At 43.1% G+C, this 24,921-nt stretch overlaps 1 protein-coding gene across 1 annotated transcript; it reads right to left on the reverse strand.

Moving 5' to 3' along the window:
* Positions 1–967: 967 nt before the first annotated feature.
* Positions 968–16,442, reverse strand: HPF1 (histone PARylation factor 1). Its single transcript, XM_032803639.2, has 8 exons — positions 16,362–16,442; positions 15,550–15,709; positions 14,527–14,713; positions 13,613–13,711; positions 7,693–7,843; positions 4,044–4,131; positions 2,655–2,827; positions 968–1,241 (listed from the first exon to the last, which is right to left on the reverse strand). The coding sequence occupies exons 1-8, from the start codon at positions 16,401–16,403 to the stop codon at positions 1,110–1,112; spliced, it is 1,032 nt and encodes a 343-aa protein (XP_032659530.1). The 5' UTR covers positions 16,404–16,442; the 3' UTR covers positions 968–1,109.
* Between the last annotated feature and the right edge of the window lie 8,479 nt (positions 16,443–24,921).

Below are 24,921 nucleotides of genomic sequence, written 5' to 3' on the forward strand. Positions count from 1 at the left end.
CTAGGGAAGGGAGGCCTGTAGCTCTTTGGGGTGGGGGGCATTCAGGGCTTCTCTCAGCAAGGGGCTCTAGGTACAGGGGATTTCAGGGCTCTGGCTGCTGGGGCGCACAGGGAGAAGGGGTGGGAGGTGGGGGCTAGCCTCCACCAAGAGGGGCTCTGCTTATCTGTCTGCTACTCACCTCCTCAATCCTTACCCATCTCCTGGGTCCTTCCACAGCCTGCCACCTGCTGCTTGCCTCCTCCCTCCCCTACCACAGGTACCCTCGTGCCTGCAGTAGAACTCCCAATTGTGGATGGCTCACTGCTCACCACCTCCTTCCCCTGGTTTTAGGCAGACACTCTCAACCTGCGTCCTTAATCTTTTGCCAGGCATCCCCCACCCCCCTGATCCACTTGCAGCCAACCTCTCCTCTGCTGCTGGCTCACCTCTCTGCTCCTCTACCAGAGCTTCTCCCCACCCCTGCATCTCTTGTCTCCTCACTGCTCATCACCTCACCCTCCTTCTTGCAGTTAACCTTGCTCCTTAAGGTTGTGTGTCCCATCTGCCTCTCCAGGGAGGTGGCCTATGCCAGAGCAACAGCAAGGAAGGGGAGGGGCTGATACTCTTCCCTTCTGCCCCCACCCTACCCTGGAAACTGCCCTGGCTGTAGGGAAACCTCTGGGTGGCTGTATTTGAGGAACACTGTTCTAAACCATCACTAACAGTTTCTTGAAATGGATGGTTCAACTGTCAATGCTATTCATGGATTAATGTCTGACTTTGTGCTATTTTATTTTACAATTTTTCTGCTCCTGCTATTATGAGATGTGCATTTATCACCATGTAAGAGGGAAATCAGGTTGGACACAGGTACCTTTTTGCTTCCCATAGCATGACTCAGGCTTGAGTGAAGATTAGAATTTGCTGTTCCAACTATGCCAGAGCTAGACATGCTGTTATTTTCTTTGGATACATAAACAAGGCTAGCTTTCTTTCTTTAAAAAAAAATTTGTTTACTACACACAAACATTACTTTATATTACTATTGAAAAACCCTTACATCAGTTTAATGCCAAAAACAAAATCACTAATACTTGAAACTTTTATACTTAAGCCCTCTTCTCTTTGGATCATGCTGCTAGTTGGTCCACATTCTCTTCACTTCTGTTAGCTAAATGTGATTCAACAATCTCAGCAAAGAGGTTCCTTCTCAACAGGTTGTATGCAAGTGGTAACAGCTGACCAACCACTTTGTGAAAATACTGCAAATTATAGGGGGGAAAAAGTGAGTGAGCGAGCAAGCAGAGTTTGGCAGACAACAGCAAACAATCATCTTTTCTTCTGACTGAACACAGGCCCTAATCTATCATCTTCAAGAACTCTTAACCTTACCCTATGCAATGAGAGCCATTTAGCTTTCCTGTAGATCAGGCCTGAGTACAAGTTAAGGAACTATGGTTAAGGTTGCTCCTGTCTACCCCCACCCTTGTTCAAAGTGACACTTATTTAAAGCACATGGATAATTTAAGTGGCAAAATCCAAACTATGACTTTCCACACTATTGTTCACAAGCATTGTTATTTCTATCCATCCAGTTGTAACTTCACTCTAGCAAAAGGGGTATCTGAGTTTGTACTCAGCACACTTGTTGGTTTGTCACATCTATATTAAGAATAGACGTTTCCCTTTGGCAAGGGAAACAATTCAACACAGTTTACTCCTGTGGGGATTCTGCATATAAAACACTATATAATTATGCCAGTTTCAATTATTTTGAAAAATTACCAATACACTTGTCAACAAGTATGTCTAACAATATAGACACAAATTCTCCTAGAAGTAGAGACTTAAAGAAATGCCTATGACAACCCAGTTCCTGTTTTTGTCCCCTCCCTGCAGCCCAGGTAGGGGACCAGACACCCACAACCCCTCCAGCCCAGATACCTGCACCCCCTCTCCTCCAGAGCCCAGCTCTGGGGCTGCCTTTCCCAGAAAGACACGGATCCAGAGGAAGAAAGCCTGATCCTTGGTCCCAGACTTGTACAGTTTCCTGTATGCCATCCTCTCCTTCTCTCAGGGTATGCTGGGAACTGAATTTGCCAGGAACCTGCATCTAGCCCCAGCTCCTTCCACATCCCCAGTTCTGCCCCCAGGCTCCTCTGCTGAGCCAGCTGAGCTGTAATAGCCAGGCAGGGGCAGGAGGGAGACAGATTCCATTACTGGTAAGGGATGGGTGTGACACAAAATTTGGGCACCACTGCCTTAGTGCTAGGGGAAAAAAATAGTCAATTAAGTCTAAGAAATACCAATTTTGATGTTAATAATGGGCTAGATTTACAAAGGTGCCTAAAGACGTAGGTGCTTTTGTAAATCCTAGCTATCTGCATTTTTAGGTGCCTAACTGCACAATGACTGTATATATTGCCAAGTCACATGTACTACATTTGTTAAGTTAGTGATATTGGAAAGCAAGAACACTCTTTCAAACAACTTTAAACACCAGATGACCTCACTGAATATGAATAAGCTATTAAGCAACTACAAACTGAGGGCCTATTGTATCTTTGTAAAATAGCAAACCATATCAACTTGGTTTTTTGGCAAGAATAAAGCCCCCCAAATTAAGTCGTGTTCTACCCCAAAAAACAACTTTAAGTGTACGTTTTAGTACTTACATGTGAGCCGTAACAAAAGAGGTCCATTCCCAGTTCATACCCCATTCCATAATCACATTCATCATTAGCAAACTGAACAAAAGTGATCATTTCCTGAATGGGTGCAAAGGCTTTCAGTCTCTCATCATCGCTAGGAGCATCCGCAATGGCCTTGCAAATTCTTTTAAGATTAGCTGTAATTATAAATGAAGAAAAGTACATTCCACACTGATGCAATGAATGAGTTCACAGTTTAAACAACATCTGAATTAGGTATGTATCAACTTCGGCCATAGAAGGCACAATGATCTTTTTCACTCAAGCAGCACAATGAATCCTAAACTATGGGGTTGTAGGGAAAAAAAGTCTGGTTTTGGAGTTGTGGGTGGAAACAGTTGAGAATTTACTTACTCTGGAACAGGGGTACTTCAGGTTATTCTCAGAAGTTAGAGCAATACTGCAAGGTGCTGCCTCCTGAAGATTCAGTATACATGTTGAGTGAAATCTTGTGTCATAAAGAAGTCTTATGGCACTTAGACCTGCTCTTGTTTATTATCAGATGAAAATTAAATGGTTTCCTCAGCAGGGCCGGCTCTAGCTTTTTTGCCACCCCAAGCAAAAACCTGTGGCGCAGCCGGAGCAGCAAAGCAGGAAGGGAAAACAAAACACAACACAACAAAAAAAAAAAACCAAACACCACCAATCTGCGGGGCAGTTGGAGCCAGGGTGCAGGGGGACTACTTGTGCTGCAGACATGCCCCAGCTAGCGGGAGGAGGAAGGGGGAGAAAGAAGGGGGACGGCCAGGGCTTCAGTGGGGCGCTCGCCTCGCAGCCCCAACAGCTGCGCCGCCTGCCAGAAGGGCTCCGTGCTGCTCCAGTCAGCGGGCAGGGAAGGACGCGGGTTGCCCTGCCAGGCTTGCTACAGACAGAGCGCATAGCATGCTCCCAGCGGTGCACTCCTCTCCTCCCCGATGCTGCCCCCTACAGGGGGGCCAGATCAGCAAACAAAAAACGCAGCCGTGCCGCCCTAGGACTGGGCGGAATGCCGCCCTGTGGAATCTGCAGCTGGTGCCTGGAGCCAGCCCTGTTCCTCAGCAACACATTTATGATGCAGTCAGCTTCAATTGCTTGTTTCAGAATAGTTCTCAGTATTTCACTGGACTGGTTTTCATCCAATTAAAACAAAATGTTGATCCAAACCAAAAATTAACACTTGAATATGTAGGACAATAAAAGATCAGCTGTTTTCTGTTCCCCACAATATTGTTAATACCCTTACCTAGTATAAATGCAGTCTAGATATTTGCATCAGCCAGCAGAAGTGTTTGAGTGCAACTTGACTAAAACAGAAGAAGGATCTGAACAAGGGTGCTTTTACTTAAAAAAAATTAAACAAAACAAACAGTTTACCATTTGTTTCAGGGAGCTCTCTGTACCCAACATCATTTTTATCTACAGGCACAACCAGACCTGCTCCATGAAACGTCTTAGCCACTACCTGAATAAAAGGAAAGAAAAATGGTACATCACAGTAAGATCAAAGTAACATCAGCTACATAAAAGATACCACCTTGCTCAAGCTATACCACTGGCACATCACCTCCAATGGTCAACCAGAAGATAAACTAATTGTGTCCTGAAGCCTGTGACGTAGTGTCTGGAAATTCACAGTGTTCTCTTGCCTCCGAATCCAATAATTACAACCCCTGCAGCATTTTACAGCTACCCAACTGTAAACCCTACAGTGATGGAACATTCTAATTGGTGGACTGGGTGGGGAGGGAGCAATTCTTACAGTCACCGAAGGAAGGCAATGCTAATCTAAATGCATGCTACAATAGTTTGTTCCTTTTGACAGACTATGCAACAAGACACTGCTACTGGCTCTTATCCCCTTATAGGCATTTTCAGTTTTGTTAAAAGAAAAATGACCACCTGGTCTATGTATGTATTGTTGATAAGTTTTTTCCAGTATCTCAATTTACTTTGTTACCCCCGTTTCTTGACTGTGCACCCTAGCTCTTAAACCTTTATTAGGTGAGATGGGGGGCTGTCAGGAGAAAGACCAAGTAATACTGACTTTATGAAGCCTATCATTGGGAGGGGGCAGTAGGGTGAGATGAGAGGGTGGGGAGAATTTGGGACATGCAGGGCTGCGACGGCCAGAGAAAGAGGGGACTTTCCCCAGCTCCAGGGCTGCGGCTGCCAGGGAGAGACATGGCCCTCCTTAGCTCTGTGGCAGGGGAGACACACCCCTCCTTTCCAGCCCCAGCTCAGGGGCTACCGTGGCAAGGGAGAGACATCCCCCCCCCCCCCCATTTCTCAGCCCCAGCTTAGGGACTGCTGCAGTGCAGGGAGGTGGCACATCTATCGCATTAGAAAAGTAAGACAACTGATATTAAAATATGAGCTGTGTATTTTGGTCTACAAATAAAAAAAACAAACATTTATTATTGAGGGTGGGTTTTTTTGTTTGTTTTTTAATGTAAAGCGCTTTAGAGAGAGGTATTATAATAGTTAGCTAATGGTACAAACAACATTTGCAAAGATCATTAAGTGGTCCGTCGAGACCCTCAGCAATTTACAAGTGGTCCATGAAAAAGAAAGAGTTTGAGACCCACTGCTCTAAGGGAAGAATATCTGACCCTGGGTAAAGTGATGGGTACTTCATGCTATTTCAGAAAGCTTAGCAAGTTCTTCAGGTAATACCACCACTTGTTTTGCAGGTTCTCTCCTAACTACAATGTATCCAATTTGACCCTTTTTTCTACAGCTGTGGGTGAATCAGTTACCTCCTCACCATGTACAAACATCCTGACTCCCTTGGTTTTTCCTTTTCAGTGTGCTCTTTAGCTCAGTTTAGAACTTCTTCTCTCTATTACACTAGAAGCAAGAAACCAGGCTGTTTTAACATCATTCCACATCTGCATTGCTATACAGTGCTGACTCAGTCTAAATAATCAAAATTCACGTGCATTGTTCTCCATTTGGTCTGCATCCAACTTCCAGTGTCTTTTGCAAACTTGAAATCTGACTTGCAGTATCCTCAAATTACTATTACCCACTTGGTCCAAAAACTGACCCATCAGGTATGCTAATTTCAGCTCGTTTCCAACCTGAAGAGTTTTTAATCTATACCTAATTTCTGCCCCTAAACATCCTTAGTCAAACTGACTTTTCCAAGTATTCTCACAGCATATGCCTTAAGGCAGTCTGCCTCAAAATAAAGAGCAGTCTAAGAATTTCCTTGTTAAACAATGGAGGTTCATTTGACTTTGTCTAAAAGTTAAGGGATTGCTGACCAGTGGCTTTATAGTGTTCACCTATTTTCTCTTTTTTTTTTTCCCAGTCAAACTCACTGGTGGATATACTTTCTATTTCAAGTTTACACATGTAACAGACATGGTTTTATATTATTTAGTTCATCTGCAGTACTTGGAAAATTGGTCAAATTTGAGATTTTCCCTTCCCCCATACAGATAGCAGGTATCCAGTTAGAAGTTCTCTACTCATGTTAGTAGCTCTTCATCATTGGCCTATTGAAGATATACATATTAAAAATTGCTGTTGTACTTCAATAATTCTACACTTTATTTCCTTAGTGCAACCTTCAGTAAATACCAGTTAAAAGTTAATGTTTGCTTTTAAAAATGGCAAGTTTAATTGACAGAGGAACTGCACAAGGAGGTGCTAGTGGCTATTCAAGCAGCAGGTACTCTCTCAAAAGGGACATTAGCATTGTTTCCCCAACACTGGGAGTTTATATAGCTCTTAAAGAACAAAAAACGGTGGGTAGTTGGCTGGCTTACTTAGATGGGTCAGATCCTGCAATCCAGTAGACATCAGATGAAGAATGACCTCAGCACTACTCCTTGAGCTAGTGGTAGATTGCACAGGGAATTTGAGTTTGTTTTTTGGGTAGTATGGAGGTTGGAACATGTAACAGGCTGGCTTGTCTTTGGGCTGGAAAGCCTGGGGCTAAACCAGCGCTGATTACAAGATGAGTAGAGCCCTGCGCGAATACAACATTCGTATCTGCATCCAATTCACAAACATGGTCCACAGGGATAGAGTGATATTTGCAGGGCTCTAAAGATGAGGCTTATCTGAGAGGAATCAGAGGAATCCAACTTAAAATGCAGCAGGAAGTAAGTGTGTGATTGAGAGAAGGAGCTGATACTGCCACTTGCAACAGGCATGACAGTGAGCTGGGGGATGCTCAGAAGCCTGAAAAAGCCTGTAGTTGGCTGAAGGAACAGCTGCAGAGAGTAGACTGGCTCCTGAAGAGAAATTGAACTGTAAGTCAGCTCTAGGAAACGAGCTGGGAACCCCCTTAACTAAGAGGAGAGAGACACTGACCTGGAGTTGTGGCCTGAAGGGCCAGTGTGTACTGGAGGACTGAATAAAACATTCCCCAGCTGGGATCCAGTTTAATCTTTGGATTGTGTAGAATTTAAGGCACCCTGTGAAGTAGAAAACTGGAGTGGGGGAGCTGCAGTAGCACCCTTGGCCAGGACAGGGTGCTCAGGAGGCAGTAAGCAGCCCCCATGATACAGAGAGATTTCCTGCAAAACTACATGGCATAACATTTCATAGGAAAGGTTGCCATCTATGCAGCCCATCTAGAATAAATAAATCACTGAGCTAGGACTCAGTGACCAAACCAGCCATACAGGAATGCTAGAGCTCTCCTCCAAAATAAGTGTATACCAAACAACCATTTTAGAATAATGGTGACATCATATGTTGACAAGAGGACATTTACATGCTATCATAGCAATCTGGTAGCAGTGAGCCACTATGTGTAGTATTAGAAGTGGACTGAGTTGATATCCTGTACTGTTGAAAACTGCAGCCAACAGCCTCCACCTTTCAGGCACAGGAAGGAACAAGGGGAGCAACTCTTCAGACTTTTTAGACAATATCACCCTTAGTCAATGCTCTGAAGATTGTGTCTTAGCTGAACAGGAGAGAAAGCTAAAGTGAATTAGTTTAAGGAGAGCAACTTTTCTACCTAGTTGGTCAGGAAGAAGAAGAAGAAAAAAAAAAAAAGCCATACTTTCTTATCTCTTTGTTTCATCTTCATGGTTTTCTGTTCCAGCGAATAACCCAATTCTTTTGCTGTTCTTGTAAGGTTTTCATCTATGTCTTTCAAAATACCATTTTTCTTTTTATCTGTCACTTCCTTAAGCTTTTTTGACAAAAACAATCTGAAACACAAAGGAAGACTCATTACACAGCAGGTCACCTGTCTCAGGATCTAGATTTTTTTTTTTTTTTTTTTTAAAAAGTCCCCTAATCTCTTAGCCAAAAAATTTGCTAATCAAAGATTGTATATGTGTATGACCATTTCATACAAAAAAGATAGCATGTTAAAGCTATTAGGTTACATTCAAGCACTCAAAAATTTGGAAATGCTAGAATTAAGTTTGCCTGTATAGCCTTGTGCACATATATTATGATGCAGTCTTCAGTTACATGCTCATACTATTTCTACAGGACCTGTTCCTATATGTGCACAGGCCGGAGAGTGCACATCAACTGAGGCAGCTATGATTTTTTTTTTTTTTTTTTTTAAATCGTAATCATTCAGTGAGTGGCTTCATGCCTTTTATCATCCAAACCCTGACTGGAATACAAAAAAGTTATTCATTTTCTTCTGGTCTTTTCTATGATGCTTATCACTGGCTCAGAGTGCCTCACAAACATTAACTTTTTTTTCCTCTCCCAGAGGTGTTGACATCCCTTGCAGTTTCGAGTGCTCCTGAAAATGAGGCCTTAAGCGTCTTAGGCCGATTATCCAGAAAATGAAGAACACACAACTGGTGTGTAACCTGACAAAATTTTTATTTAAGTGACTTGCTCATCATATGAAGTTGATGGCAGATGCAAGGCCAGAACTGAATTTTCTTATGCGGCATTCACCAGCCTTAGCCGCCAGAAGGTGGCATATTTTGTTGCTTCTGGAGGCTGAGCACATTGCACACCCCAGAGGCTCTTTCCATTCCTCCAACTCCCTTCTTTCTGTAACCCCCTCACCCTTCCCCATATGCTAGCGGCTCTGTTCTCTTCCTCCCCTCATACCAGGGTCCCTCCCCAATCCCTTCTCTGCCACATGCTAGGGGCTGTGTCCCCTTTCTCCTTCCATGCCAGGGGTTCTGACTGCACCATCCATTCCCCTCCCACCACCATTCTTAATTTTCTTTGTTGAACAGACAAGTCATTCAAGGTATCACCATTTTAAACTGCACTGACAGGAAAGGCAAGCTGAGATGGGGTATTCTTACACTGGAAGGTGTTAAACTAACCCATTGGTGGCATCCATTATCTATAGACACAGAGGTGGTTAAAGCTGCTGGGTCTGCTAACCAGATGTCCCCCCATTTTCCCTTCCCACTTTAGTAGGGTTCTGCTCAGCAATACATAAAACATTCCATGAAATTTCAGAATTGATCCGATGTGGCATTCACAAGTTAATACACTACAGCCAAAAACCATTGAGCTCCCATTTTGCTCAGCCAACAAAACTATCCTGTCTCTTCCTGCAGTCCTCTGCCTCATCCTCTGTACATGTTCTAAATTCTAGAGTAAATGAAGCAGGAAACATTCAGACAGCCTCATTCAGTCCATAACTGAGATTCAGTCCCTGAGCTCCAATTAATCTGTGCACTGAGTAAGGCAGAATTTAGTGGGGAAAAACAAAAACAGGTAATACATGATCATAGAGACAGTATCATGATGCACAAAGGGGCCAAATGAAGGTTGTGAATGCAACCTTCATTTTGGCATTATCTCCCGAGTGCTTGATTGTGCAACCTAAAGAACTTTAAAAAACAAACACAAACGTAGTTTTTGAATGTAGCTTCCCTTAAAAGGAAATGAAATGCAAATTCTGTCATGCACAACTGTAAAAATGCTGCCATCATGCATTGCCACTAAGGTTTGAACCATGGATGTTCAGGACAGACTTCTACCACTTAAGCTATGGGACTTTATTAACTGACAGCTGGAGAAGGCTATTTTCAGTGAACCTGCCATTAGGAAGAACATGCATGACAATGAAACAGTGGGTTATTTTTGCATAAGTAGCTTCATTTAAAATAAATGATAGTCAAGGACAAAAGACAGGAGACTGAGAGGCAATTGAAAAGGATAGAATTTGGGTCTGCCATAGTAGAGAACTGGATTCTAGTTTCAGAATATGTAACTCTCTGTGAGGTATGAGGTGTCGATATTAACAAAAAGTTGCAACAGATGAAGACTTAACACCAGTAACAGAAATGAGTCTAGCATTCATGCTAGCTGAGAACCAGGACATTTGTCTCTCTCTTTGAGACGTCTCATTTAGCTCTGAGCAGCTAAGGGGCCTCGGTTCCACCCAGTAACCCAATGGACTAAGGTGATGTGGGCAGAGAAGCCTCACCTCTCCTCACTCCACCGATGCAGTTGCTTTGGCAGCAGCTGGCTGAGGCCAGGTCTACACTGCGACTTTAAATCGGTTTAATGGCCGATATACCGATTTAACGCTGTATCCGTTCACACGACGTTGTCATTAATATCGAGTTAAACGGCTCCTTAAATCGATTTCGGAACTCCTCCCAAACGAGAGGAGTAGCGCTAAATTCGATAGTGATAACTCGGATTAGGGTTCATGTGGACGGAAATCGACGTTATTGGCCTCCGGGCGGCATCCCAGAGTGCAGCACTGACCGCTCTGGACAGCAATCTGAACTCGGATGCAGCGGGCAGGTAAACAGGAAAAGCCCCGCGAACTTTTGAATTACATTTCCTGCTTGTCCAGCGTGGAGCTCTGATCAGCACGGCTGGCGATGCAGTCTCAAATCCAAAAAGAGCTCCAGCATGGACCGTACGGGAGATACTAGGTCTGATCGCTGTATGGGGAGACAAATCTGTTGTATCCAGCTCCGTTACAGAACACGAAATGCCAAAGCGTTTGAATAAAAAACTGCAGGATACACAGCGCTGCGTGACAAGCGTAACGGGAAGCCAGAGACTCAAATGGACGCTCATGAAGGGAGGGAGGGGGTACTGAGGACTCCAGCTATCCCACAGTCCACAGCAGTCTCTGAAAATTATTTGCATTATTGGCTGAGCTCCCAATGTCTGTAGGTTCAAACACAGTGTCTGGCGTGGTTCAGGGAACAGCTCCTCAGTTTATTTCCCCCCCCCACCACGTGAAAAAAAAAGGGAAAGATTGCTGTGCTATGGCGTTTGCTCAATGCACTCCGCGAAAAAGGCGCCAAAGGGTTGTCTGCTGCCTTCACAAAGGGAGGGGTGAGGCTGTACCCAGCACCACCCGGGGCAGTGTTTTCTGCCCCATCAGGCACTGTGCTCTCAACACGGAAGTGGGAACTATGGGATAGCTGAGGAACAGCTACCCACAGTGCACCGCTCCTGAAATCGATGGTAGCTTTGGACCATGGACGCAAACAATCGATTTCGGGATCCCACTGTGGACGCGCTAAACCGATTTTATTAGATCTGTTTTGTAATATCGGTTTAAGCTAATTCGAAATAATCGTGCAGTGTAGACGTACCCTGAGTCTCTGCGTTGGAGAGTTCCCAGTGCAGCATATGCTACTGCCAAAGTAGCCACCCAGCCTTAAAACATTTAGGGGTTTTGGTATGCTGCTAAAATTAAACAGTAACAATGTAAGACATAGCACAGAAATGGAGATTTTTTTCAACAGTCTGTCAGCCAGATCTGAACAGTAAATTCATGGCATTGTCCCCTGCCAAAGACAGGAGCCCTGCTGCAAAAGGTCACAAGACCATTTAACACAAAGTGTTAGGCAACAAAACACAGGGATCACTGCTGGCTTTCCCTATAACATTTTAACCATTAGTGTCCCTGTGTGTTGCTTCAAGTATGTTATTTCATTTAAATTATATAAAAATATAAGTTCAAGGCTCAAGGAACCTCCAGATCATCTAGTCTGTTTGGAGGTGCTGGGAACTGGAGACTAACCTATCATGTGTCACAGGGAGAGACTAAGAGGAACTGAGATGCACCACTGCCTGAGGCCCCTGCAATGGCAGGGAATTGGTTAAGTGAGATATACCTAGATAAACCTGTCACCTGACCCACACTCCATTGGAAGGTGGGGAAAAAAACCCAAGGCCACTGCCAATCTGGTTCCTTCCTAAACCCCACATAGGGAAATCAGACTCTGAGCATGTGAGCAAGACCCAGACAGACATGCATGAGAAAAAAAAAGGAATGATTGGTTCTGCTTCAAAGCACTGCTACATTCCACTCAGTGTCCCATTTCCAGCTATGGCCATCTCTGATGTGGTGACTTAAAGAAGTCTCTTCCTTTTCAGAGAGACAATATACTGGTAGCATTTCTAACTCATTCCATGAGCACAGGTATCAGCAAAGAAAGGCTTCCTGTGAGAAAAATTAAAGGTGGCTGAAAGGGTGTCCTGTTTTCTTCAAGCCATGTCATACCACTTTTAATCCCACAGGAAAGAAAAATATAAAAGACAGGTATCTACAGAAGTATAAAATTTAAGATATATTTTCAGGATGCTTTACACTCTGCTCTAAAAGACTGGCTATTATTTTTAAACATTATTAATTAATAAGTCATAGTGTTTAACATCTGGAATAAATGTTGCCATTAAAAAGGTATTTAAAGTTAATGAGCTTGAGTAAACAAGTCATCATTCAATTAAGCAAAAATAGAACAATGCATAAATAAAACCACACTGCAATAATAGTTTACACTGTGAGTTCTTTAGCTGTAATCAGTTAGAAACTGACTAACAAGAACATGGATGTCTTAAACATATCAGAAGGGAAGACCATGACTAAGCTGTTTATAGTCCAAACATAGTACATTTGAAAAATTAAAAGCAACCTCAAAGGCTCAGAGCTCTGAAGCAAAGTAAGCTCCTAACCCAAGAGTGGGAACCTACCAAGACTTTGGAGGAAGGACACACCTGTGTGACCAGAACACAAAATACATCTTTATTTGGATACATCCCTGCCCAACCATCTGTTGTGTAAACTAAGTGTTCTGTTCAGGTGTCTGAGGAACAGTGTCCTTTCAGTATACACCTATACTTCTTGCTGATGTGCACCACTCCCTAAAATTAAAACTTAAAGCTTTATACCTAGTTTCCCCTCACTTTGATTTCAGGAAGGTCAAAAGATATCTACAGTTCCATCTCATGGATATTATGCTAGAGCAATTCAAACTTCGTGGATCTCCTATGAATTGCAAAAGAAAGCTATCCTGTCCCAGCTTAGTAGTGAAAGTTTTTGTTAGTTATGTTTTAGAATGACAAGTGTCCTTGCCAACATGTAAAAGTCAATTGTATAAGGTAGAGATGGACACTCTTGGTTTAGCAAAAATGTTCTGCATATGAATTCTTTTCACCATTGTGTTTCATCCCCCTTCAAAACTTCATTTCAAAATGCAACCTGCAATCATTCTGACAAACTGCAATCTTTTTTTAAAATCATGGCTTCTGTTAATACCTCTATCATCATTTTCTGCTGAAAAGCTCTATTCATACAGAGACACACAATGGACTTTATAAAGAAAAGCAACTCTGGTTATTTTAGTACAACCACAAAGTTCAAGACTGGTCAGCCAATTTACCCTGAGTCTAGTAATCTTATGAAAGGTATCCGTATTTGCAGAGGTTTCTCTAGTATTATTTTCAAAGTCAAAAACCTACACAGGTGTGTGAATGAGTGAGAGAGAGAACAGTGCCAGCTGCCACAACTCACCAACCTTCAAAAGCAGAGGAAGATTAAAATACTGACCCTTTCCAAATCATCAAAAATTGGAAGGGGGAGGGAAAATGGAGGAGAGAAAGAGTTGAAACAGTCAGTCAATCAGACATGTACTTAAACAAGTAAATAAGGTATTTCATATTCGTACTTTTTTGTAGCTGAGAGGAAAACTAATTGCATTTAGTTAGGAAACAGAAGTTATAAACCTTACTTGACTGCAGCAAATACATTGTCACCAATTTGAGAAATTACACAGCTTTTCTTTGCTTCGTTAGCACCAACGCATGCTGGAAGTTCATCTGGCACATCCCTATGAAACAAAATGTATACAAACAGTAGGGTCTCTCTCTTTAAAGTGAAGTTAGCATGCACAAGAAATGCTGAATGGAGCACTGGAGCCTAAAGTCTTTACATTTATCACTGGACAGTTAAAATGTAATCTCCCCTTACTTCCATGGGCCTTTCTAGGCAACCCCCACCCACTTCAGTCTCCAATCCTTTGCCTCTCCGAGAATGCCAGTTAGAATAATAATTCTTCACTACAAACAGCAGAGACCACCAAGAGCTTAAATTCAGTACTGAATCACACTAGATTCACATGCACAACTTTAAGTATTTGAATACAGAATAATTATACCAGAGCCACTTCTTTAGCTGGAGCAGCAGAGAGATCTTGACAAGAAGTGGCTCCGTACAGAAGAAATAAGGCAGAAGCATATATTTCCATTGTTGCCAGGTACACTCAAGTATGGAAAAGGAAAAACAGAAAAAAAACCCACACAGTTCCCCTCCCCGTTGTCCAACCCCAGCACCAGATAACCACTTGCTCCAGGACATCATGGCAGTAGCTAAAAACATCATTACAATTAAAACAGGGTTTGTTTAGTTTGTAAGGCAGTCTAACTCTCATCACCAGTCCTTTCAATACATTTTGCCCTATAATGTTAGCTACTAAAAATGACAACTGAAGTGTCATCTATCTGATGGAAGGAGGTAATAAGTAGAGGTTCTATCATTTGGCAAGGGTGCACAGTTCTTACATTACATATGTCAATGGAAATGGAGAAAAAAAAAAAAAAGACAATACACCTTGATTATAGAACGACCATATATAAAATGCAATACCTGAAATATCCCATGTGATACTGAGTTTTGCTATCCCCAGCAATTATAGTCTGAAATTCAGGAGGGTCATAAAAAAACCTCCAGTGAAGGTTGAAGTTCAGATCTGCTGATTTTGCTTTTTTATGTTTTCCAGCAAGAATATCATATGGTCCAACTAGCTGAAGTCCAATACTTGATAGGAGTGCTTCTGCAAAACAAAATTATTAACTGTCTGACATTTCTGCATGCATGCAGGAAGCAAGATCTCAGCCATAAGGCATTTCTATGTCCAAATGGAAAGGTGACATGAACAAAACTGAAGCTGTGCTTATTATAGCACATTTCAAATTCACATTGCTTAGGTATCACACAGCAAGTCTAAAAGCCAAATAATTAGACTTCAAAATCATTCTCCCTCATGCTAGATACTCTAACCTGTGCATTTAAAGCTTTTAGCACTCAGATTCAGACAGCTTTCCTTTCACAAAGATATGTTGCCCTAATACTTTTTTGCAAAAATAACCTGTTTTTATTTGCCTCTACCAATCTCCGATTTTAAGCTGCTGTTTCTAGACCAAAACATCTAGAAAGTCTGTTTTAGGAGACAGATTTTCCCCCACGCCCAAACATCCCCTAGCCAACCTGAAAAAAATATTTATGAGAAGGCTGCATGTCTGAAAGCTAATAAGTAAATCCTAAACATTAAAAATAAGTTTACTCATTCTTTTCAAGGTCAGATTATTAAGAGCGTTCCTGAATTAATCTTAACTTCTTCACTCTCAGACAGGCCAGTTTCTTAACAATCGAAGCAGCCAAAGGCATGCAAACACACAACTTTAAATAGAGATGCGTTCCCTAGTCTGATACACCTTTTGCCCAGCCTAAAGTTATACCAAAGTTGGAGAAACACTAGCCTGTCTCTAAACTGGAAAAATAATTCCAAAAGCTTCCCATTTGCCTTTGTCACTAAACTGCCTTCAGATCGCTTTTGAAAACTCAAGTTAAGCCATTCAGCATGCAGAAGTCCTCTTTTTTAGAACTCACCACTTGGCTTGTCAGGCTTTAGCTCCTCACAGAACTTCCAGAACTGATAAAAGTCTTCAGGCATCCTGAGCCGATAGCAACTTTCTACTTCTTGACGCAGGTGATGAGGAACATCTGCCTGGTTGGACCGTCTCTTCTTGACTTCTTTAGTGTTTTCACACTGCAAGTAAACAGCAACGAAACACACACACGTTAACGCGGGCAGCGAGTTAACAGGACTCCAGGAATTCGGAGCTAGGAGAGAGAGTTCTTTGGGGATTACAAAGAAGCGGTAGGAATTTGACAGGTTTTAGGTTGGGTGCAAGGTTCCAGACGCATGCAGAGGGGCTCAAGGCCACGATGACGGGAGGACTCGCAGAAGTAGGTCTAACGGACTCGTCCCACCTCTGACGAAGTGGGTATTCACCCAGGAAAGCTCACGCTCCAAAACGTCTGTTAGTCTATAAGGTGCCACAGGATTCTCTGCTGTCCCACCTCTGCAACTGGCAACAGCCGCGGACAGGGCGCCCTGCCCCCGGGAGACCCTGGGAACTCCGGTCAGCCCTTAGCGACGAGGGCAGCAGGCGCGGGGCCGCCTGGCACAGCCCGGCCTTGCAGATCAGCCCGCCCCGCCGGCGGCACCGAGACCTGCTCCGAGCAGCGACAGCGCCATGGCGAGCCCGCGAGCAGCCTCGTCTGCGGCCCGGCCGTGACAGCAGCCGCCTCCTCGCGGCGCCCGCGGGCCGCTCTCCCTGGGCGGTGCCCGCGTGAGCAGGCGCGGCTCCCACGCGCCCTGTGGCGGGGTTCCCCCAGCCGCCGCCCGCGGCCTATACCTGCTCCCCGGCGCCGGGTCTCCGCTTCCCGCCTCCTGTCATGTTTCTGCCGGCAGCGCCCCGCCCCTTCCCCGCGGGCACTTCCGGCGGCATGGCCGGCTGACGTCAGAGCGCGAGAGCGCCGCCGCTTTCCTGCGGAGTGCGGGAGAGCCCGGCACTGCCTGCGCTCTCCGCCAGGCGGCGCTGGGGGCTTCGGAGCGGAGGGTGGGCTTGCTTATCGCTCACGGTCCCGTCCAGCCCGACAGCTTTAGGGCCTAGGAGCCTCACTACCTTGGTCCAGGGCTGAAAACATTATTTATTTACCAGTTTTGATTTTCCACCTAGAATTTAATTTAGCTGCACCGCCTTCCCGCCCCTGTTCTTATGTTACAGGCCAGGGACAGATCTACAGTACTTCCATCGCGTCACCTCTTATTCCACTTTCAAAGGAAAAGATTGGGATTATTTACATTCAAATGTGCTCACTGCACTTCTCTGAACCCCTCTAATTCTGCCTGGCTAGTTTTAGGAAACTGTGCACCTTCCTGAGTCGTGCTGTGGTTAGCTTAGGTGTGGCCCACCATCTGTGCTATACCTTTTAGAATGTATTTTCCTACCATAGTGGAAACTGAGAGATCTTAGTTCCACAGAAGTCAGAAAATTCAAAGTTTTTGGTCTTCACTAAAGCCTTCTGCTGTTAGCTGTTTCCTCTGTTTTTGTTCTGGTAGTTACACAAGATGTAAGACACAAGTGCTTTTTTAATTTGCATATGAATAACACTTAGACAATAGGGACAAGGACTCCATGGAAAGCATTTTAAGACTTGCCACTTGTATGGCTTGTTTTGCCTAAGTGGAGAAATTAAGGATACAGAGCATGTCAGTGGCTGAGCAAGGAATAGAATCCCCCATCTCCTGCCTCCAAGGCCAGGCCCACGTTCACTGTACCATAATGTCTCCTTATAAAGGAAAAAAAAAAAAGAAGGTACAATTCCTATGTATTACATTTTCCAAACTCTGTCTCTCACTCTCATCCTATTGCCATACAAAGACCAGGCTTCCCTATGAAGCACCTGGCATTGGCAGACAGGATGCTGGGCTAGATGGACATTTGGTCTGACCCAGTATGGCCATTCTTATGTTCTTAAAGTTCCCTGCTTTGCCAAAGGCCTCTTGTATGACCTGTCACTTTAGGTGAGGCACCTAGGGTCTCTGTGCCTCAGCTTCCCATCTGTCAACTAGAGATAGTAGTACTTCCCCTACCTCACAGCAGGGAGGCCAGGATAAATACATAAAGACACTGTGAGATGACTATGGTAATAAGTACCAAAGTATCTAAAAATAGATCAAATGGGCTGTACTGAATGATCATTCAGCACCATCTCTGGAAAGCAGCTTGTTTTTTGGGCAGCAAGTCAACAACAAGTGTTAGTGCCATCTGTATTAATCAAAATGCTCTCATCTCTAGAATCCTAGTTTCTAAGAGGAATACCAATTTTATATGGATAGAATCTGGGGAGGAATAACAATGGGATTATGGCTTTAACTCACTGAGGCTGATGAGAGATTAGTAAAGATGAATCCATTGTAAAGTCTAATTATTAGATCTTGTTCATGAGGATGAGTCACAGAAATGTTTTAAATTTCTTAAGTACAGTTAAAAAAAGAATCATTCACAATCTAAGAAAATATCATCCATAATAATCTGATATAGCAAGATTTATGGGAATGAAATTTGCATTTTTTATTTATACTGATTCAGAAATGATTATTGGGAAGATAATTGATCTTCTAGTAATATTGAAAACCTTTGTTCTCAATCCTACTCTGAATGGCCAGTCTGGAGCTTTTGCTATTGCGTATCAGTACACTAACAGATTCCAGTGAGGGACAATTCACGGGAGATGTCAAGATACTGAAACAAAAAGGAGGAGTTTCCATTAGAAACTACTACATTTCCTAAAGGCTATTTTGAACAGTCATTCTTATTAAAAATATTAACTAGGAATCTGTTTCTTTTCATTGTAGCCTCTTGGCTGAGATCAGTGATATGAGATCAGAGAAAAAAAAAGAAAACAGAATTTTCATAGTACACAGCATTGAGATGTGATACTTTGGATGCGAGTTAACACAATTCTGCCTTTCCCTGAAGATCATTACAGCAGGTTCTCTGGAGAAACCTTTCAAGAGTTGAGAGGGGCCTGAATCAAACCTTTGCCATGGCTGTTAACTGAATTTGACAGATCTGGGGTAGTGGGGGCAGGGGTTGTAATCCAAACTCTGGTCTGAATTGTGTATCTGCCTGCTATCTTTGACTTGGATCATCCACGACCTCAGAATTCTTTCACCAAGTTTCCTCTGAACTCTTCGGCCACGATGTTTGAGTTTGCTCAACCTTGGAAGAAGCACCAAATCACATGGCTCCCTGGCATCATAACTTAACTGTAGTTATATTGCCAGGAAGTTCTTTGTAGTAGAACCAGAGTTTCATTAGCTCTTGGATAGACTTGCCAAAAGTGTTTGGGTTTCATTATGCGTATCCTCTGTCCCTCTTCCTCCCAACATGCAGGCCTCCAGATTTACTGAGGATCATGGGGGACAGGGACATGGAGGGGTATAACTTTCCCACATTCCATATGGGGAATGCCAGAACCAAACAGGGAACTTCTCTCTGCAATGTTGGGTATAGGGAGCATGGCCTGTCCCTCTACCATTGCCAAACCCAAAACCCTTGAATCTTGGACGGGGGTGAAGCGTCAGATTCAAATCTGGATCAGATTTTTATGGCTAAGGAACACAGCTATTCAAAGAAATATGAAGTGCCTTTGCTGCTTTTCTTTTGCCACAAGAGGGAGCCATTTCAATTCTTGTAAGGGATTAGCAAATTAAAAAGTTTAAGACCTGAATCCAAAAGGTATTTTGACAGGTGTTTAGACAGGCAGGTGAGTTTCCATTTAAAGCATTCAGTAGGTTTCCTATTGCTTTTAAACCAAAATAGATTAAATTGCCTATCATTTCATAGTCATATACTTAGATTTTTTAAAAGTGCCACTAGAACTAAAGCTATTGAGGTTTTTTAAAATACAATTTGTTTAGTTAGCTTTCATTGTGCTGCCAGAATACATTTACAGACATGCAAAATGAAATAAGATGTCTTGAAATACAATATTGTTTCAAATGAAGAGCTGCTTGGTAATCAAAAACTGTACAAAGTAGGCAAACTCTGCTACTAGGATTGTTATTTACCAAAATAATTTTTATCTTTGCAGGACAATTTCACATTTTCAGTTTCAGTGGAGTTCTTCCTCTCCCTTCCACTGCCCTGGTCTGATATCAATATAAGAATGAGGGACTTGGAGATAGCCATTGTCAGAGAATAAACTGGTATCCAGGAAGATTGGGAGTGAACAGCACTGCAGCGAAACTGCAAAGGCACAAGGCTTCTGCTGAGTTACCACATCACTGCTCTTCACACTGACCTATCATTTTGGAACTCTGCCCAGCCTCCTCTGCAGCACACTGTATAATTCCATCTGAATAAAGAAAGCAAGCGCAGGAGGAGGAGGAGAAAAAAAATGATGTCATCCCAAAAGACAACTCATCAGAATACTGCAAGACATCTGCCCTTGGAAAAATTTAAGACTCGGGCTGACATTTCAGATTGCCTTATTTTAAATAGAACAACTCAAATGGAGATGTGAGGAAATGTGTTCATCTTTCATTGTGAAGGTCTGCATACTTTGCTCTGAGTTAAGTATACCAGTTTGTATAAGTTTAGCATCCACTTTGGCAACTCCTGTAATTACTAGTTTGCACCAAGTATATTACTCAAGAGCAGTTAACTTACAGTTCAAAATTACTTTTATATTTCCTATAGGCTCAGCATTCTGATCCAAAAGATCTAGGCTGTCATTTATATCAAGTTACTGGAGTAAAGCCAAATCATATGGGAAAGCATGGTCTGAAGTCCTATTATTTTAGGATGAAGGTTCTCATTTTAAGCTGGAAGAAAGTTATATTAAGGTACAAGTCCACTCCCAAACCAAAGTCTTGCCTCTGCTCTGATCCAAATAGAGAAACATACCATTTTGATCACACCAAAAAATAAGTCTCTGAATAGCCTACTGCCACAGCTACTTTGTTCTTCTAAATTCACAACTCGGTTTAAAAGGGTCTTTGACTCCTGAGGCTTTAGAGAATTGCCTTTAAGTGAAAGTGAAGCCACTTATCAGTTGCTGCTGGGGGAGATGGTTACAAATGCCAATACACAGCACAACACCATGCATGACTAATGTTATTAGAAAGCAGGCTTGTACACAATACACTACAGGCACTAGTCAAGACTAGTTCAGCCATGTGTCTAGGGCCATGTCTACGCTTACCGGGGATCGGCTGCTGTGATCAAGGGCCCGGGGATCCATTCAGTGGATCTAGTGAAGATCCACTAAATTGATTGCACAGTGCTCTCTGGTCAACTCCAGTATTTCATCAGAATGAGAGGAGTAAGGTGAGTCGATGGGAGAGCATCTCTCAATGCAGCGTGGTGTAGATAGCACAGTAAGTCGACCTAAGATACATTGACTTCTGCTACGTTCATCTATCTGGAGTAGCGTAACTTAGGTCAGCTTACTCTAGTAGTTTAGACAAGGCCTAAAACTCTCACATGAAGGATATTGAGGTCTGTGTGTAAGATTCTGCTCCTGAGAATTTTCTCTTCTGTAGCCATTTTTTGGCATGGAAGCAGAGGCTGCATTCTCTTCCCCCGAGAAAAGTAACACTTGAAAAATTACATGCAAGTCTCATCCATATTCATTTCTAATGGGATAATTAGAAATCTCTGTGCCTGGCAATTTGGCACAGGATGCATTTTTCGTTCATCAACTGTTCTTTCCTCATTTGTGTGCATTGTACCTCTTTCTTCATCCTTAGCATCTTCCCAACCTACACTCTTCCCTCCATGCAAGAGGATCACATACTTGGAGAAGGAAGAGTACTTATATAGGGTGGTACAAATGGATTAACTAGAAATGATTGATCGAAAGAGTAATTTCAATCCAAGTAGTAAAGTGACCTAACAGTGAGATTTTAGATTGTTTAATAGTTTTCCAAGCAAAACAGGGGGCACCCTGTCATGACAGTTTTTAAAAACTAGATTCAACCAAGCACTTTATATATGCACAAACTGAAATATAGCCTGTGTGTTCCATGCATAAACCAGAACTCAGGCATAGGTGCAAGCCAAGAAAGCAAGTGACAAAACCAAGATATTGAACCTACATCTTACAAAGAAGTTTGTCCAGCTAGAATATTTTACCATTAATGGGTTATTCTCATAACTTCATAGATTGTCAGGTAGCATATTTCAGACACTTGATAGTACTTTCACCTAAAAACCCACCACAATTGGTGCTGCATCAGCAGCTTTAGTTTCTGCAATCCTCTGCATAAAAACAGGTGTAGTATAGGCAGTGTAGAGGGGTGGTCACCCATGCCTGCCCTGAAGAGCTTGAAATCAGCCCTGGCAGAGGGCTGAGACTGGGAGAAGGCTGCTGCTAGGAAAGCAGCAAGCCTCAGCTGAGTGTGGAAACAGCCACAGCTGGCCCTATAAAAGGCCAGTGAGCCAGGAACTGGCAGAGTCTCCTTCTAGCAGAAGAGGGAAATGGACCTAGCTGCCTGAGTGCTAAGGGTACTGGAGCAAGGCAGGGCTGAGGAAAGGCTAAAGGAGCAAGGGAGCTCCAGGCTGGCAACTCCCCAGGCTGCAGGGCCTGGTCCTAGGCCCACAGAGGTACTGGAAGGCAGCAGGTCTGAACCCGCTTGCCTATGATGAATGGCTTTTACACTATAGTCTGCCCCAGGGAGTGGGGGTTTGGTAATGACTGGCAGTTACCCAGACTGAGGAGGGTGGGGGTTCCCCAGAGAAGGGAGACCCTGAGACTGAAGGGTTACTGCCAGAAGGGCAGCACCCCTGAGAAAGGGGCACTGGGAGGGACCAGAGGTAAGGCAGAATACCAGCCTGCAGAGGGTGCTCCAGAAGCTCGATGAGCTAATTCCTGACAAGCCAGCAGGAGGTGCCGCAGGGGTGAGCCTGCCCATCGCTAAAGGCAGCAATAATGCCTACTTCCCTCATTTTCATGCCCCTGGCTCAACCACGTTCTGGAGGGACCGCCTGTAGAATGAGGGGATAATTCAGTTTCTGTGCACAGTAGATCATTGGACTCTCTGCTGGCACACTCAGGGTGAAAGTTAGTGCCCATTGCAAGAGACAGACCTATCCACTAGGAACTGCATTGAAAATGTTGATTTGTTTTACACAGATGAGATCACCCAGCATCCATTGGAGGGCCATGAATGTCATTTCCAACCTGGGCTGGATTCAACCAGTGACCTAAAGGTCAAAGATTACGTGCATCTAATTCCACTAATTTTATTCAGTGGAGTAATTCTACTGTACTCTACATGGGTTTAGTCAAGTGACTAAATGAAGTAGGAATTCGTCTGAACCCCATTACCAATCTCCTGAGATTTTCTGTGACCTTGTACTCATTCAAGAGCTTGTTTAAAATACATGTGAGTTTACTAAACTTTGAGATTCAGCAAGTCTACAATTTTAGTTAAATCACTCACAGTAATAATTGTCAATGTACTTATTGTCTGAAAGGCTCCCTATATTCCAACAGATTTACTATCTAGTTTACTGCAAGCAATCCAATTACATTTAGCAACCTCCATAAGAATCACATTCCTGCCAACATTTCTTACCTGCCCCTGTGAGTGAAAAGTGAATTGAAAGTAAAAGAAATGCTAAAGTGGACTTTGAATAACTCTCATCTGCAGCACTAAAGTGTAATCTTACCTTTACATGTGAGCAGAAGTGCAAAGTGATAACAGAAACCATTCTTTCCAAGTTCCACCCTAAATTGTTTCCAATAGAGTAACAAACACTCACATTGTCTTAACTCTGGTCCCACTAGGTCAGTGATCATTTTTGAAAGGCACACCCTTAGAAGCTGGAAGGAAGCATGTGTCTGCTAGACATCCAAGGCCAAATTTGTCCCCAGTATAACTCCCCTAATCCACAGTTTTCTACATGGAAATATCTAAAAATAGAAGTTTTAGAGCACACACAGATTACTTACACTCTTCTACATTTGTTTTAAAAACGTTACAGTTTTCAAAACAAAATGTTTCCTTCTCTTACTAGTATTACTTCTTCGAGACAATGAAGAAGGAATCCAGAGTTCACCAGCAAGGTCTTATTAAGTAAACTGTGCTGTCTGTGTTAATATCACCTGTTTTTTCAAAAGTGCTGAGAATCTTACTGGAGTCAGTAGGATTTCTAAGCGTTCAGTAACTGTTCTGCAGCAATTGCCAGCAGGGGTAGCAGCTTTGTAAATGCTAACATAGATGAGGCACAGATTTTGAGCAGGTTTGCATGACCTGATGGTAAAACAGTACACAAGCTTTTCCAGATAGCAGTGGGTGTCAACAACTGTGCATTTGCACCAGTGCTAGCAGTTTCTGAAATACCAGTAATAATGAAAATCATCAACATTCACATTGCAGTAGCACCTGAAGGCAAGGTTGGGCTCTATTTTACTAGTTACTGTACAAACACATAAACTTGCCCCAAAAGAGATTACAATTGGCTAATATAGATGCACGCTATGGGTTTGTCTAGACTAGAACCCAGTGAAAGCTGTAGTTTAGACACTGCTTAGGTATTGTTACCAGTTTGTCACTTGCCTATCTTTGCTCAGAGTAGTTAAATGAGTGGGAATAAAAACACCTGAACTGTACCAATGGAGAATCAGAGGGCAGAGTTTTTCAGTGTGGGCACATTGGAAGAGTCAGAGCTCAAAACAAGATATTCTTACTAGAGATGGACCAAAGCTATATAGCCTGTTTAGTCAGATACTTTTATGCTTCATCTAGTTGGGTAACACTGAGACAGAGCCAGACTGCCTGTGGTTTTGGTTATGTAAACTAGACCCACTTTCCTCCTAGTTTTGCCTGTCCTGGTCCTCACCTCCCTTTCTCCCCCAAATATTAGCTCTCTCTCAGGTAGGAATGATAACTGGGAAATTAATCAAATATTCAGGCCCCCACATTTGATCTGAAAATATCCAAATCATCATATCCTTTTGTGGCTTTTTAGGTATGGCTTTCCCAGAAACAGGAAAATAATATTCTCTATATTGATTCCTGTCACAGGATTGAATTTCACCCTTTGTGCAAGCAACCCCCACATAACAGAGCCCAAGAAGGTTTGTCCCCTTTTCAGGCATAAACTCTAAATGAAACATCCCCATCTCCACGATACAAACACCAACTTAAAGATCTCACCATTCTGCTACATGAAAAGTCCTCCTTGGCTAGCAGTCTCAGAAGGACAACATCTTTCCCCCCCTCAGAGATAGAGCTAAATGCAGCTTAGCCTCATGTTTTCCCTATGTTATGTGTGTCAGCAGCAGCTGGGAGATTAAGTCCCAGCTGCACCTGCTCCCCAGTAATTTAACCCCTTTATGTCAGGTTCACAACCCCAGCAGATGTGTTGGGAAAAATGAGATTTGGGAACTTGGATC

Source organism: Chelonoidis abingdonii, chromosome 5 (assembly GCF_003597395.2).
Source record: "Chelonoidis abingdonii isolate Lonesome George chromosome 5, CheloAbing_2.0, whole genome shotgun sequence".
NCBI lineage: Eukaryota > Metazoa > Chordata > Testudines > Testudinidae > Chelonoidis > Chelonoidis abingdonii.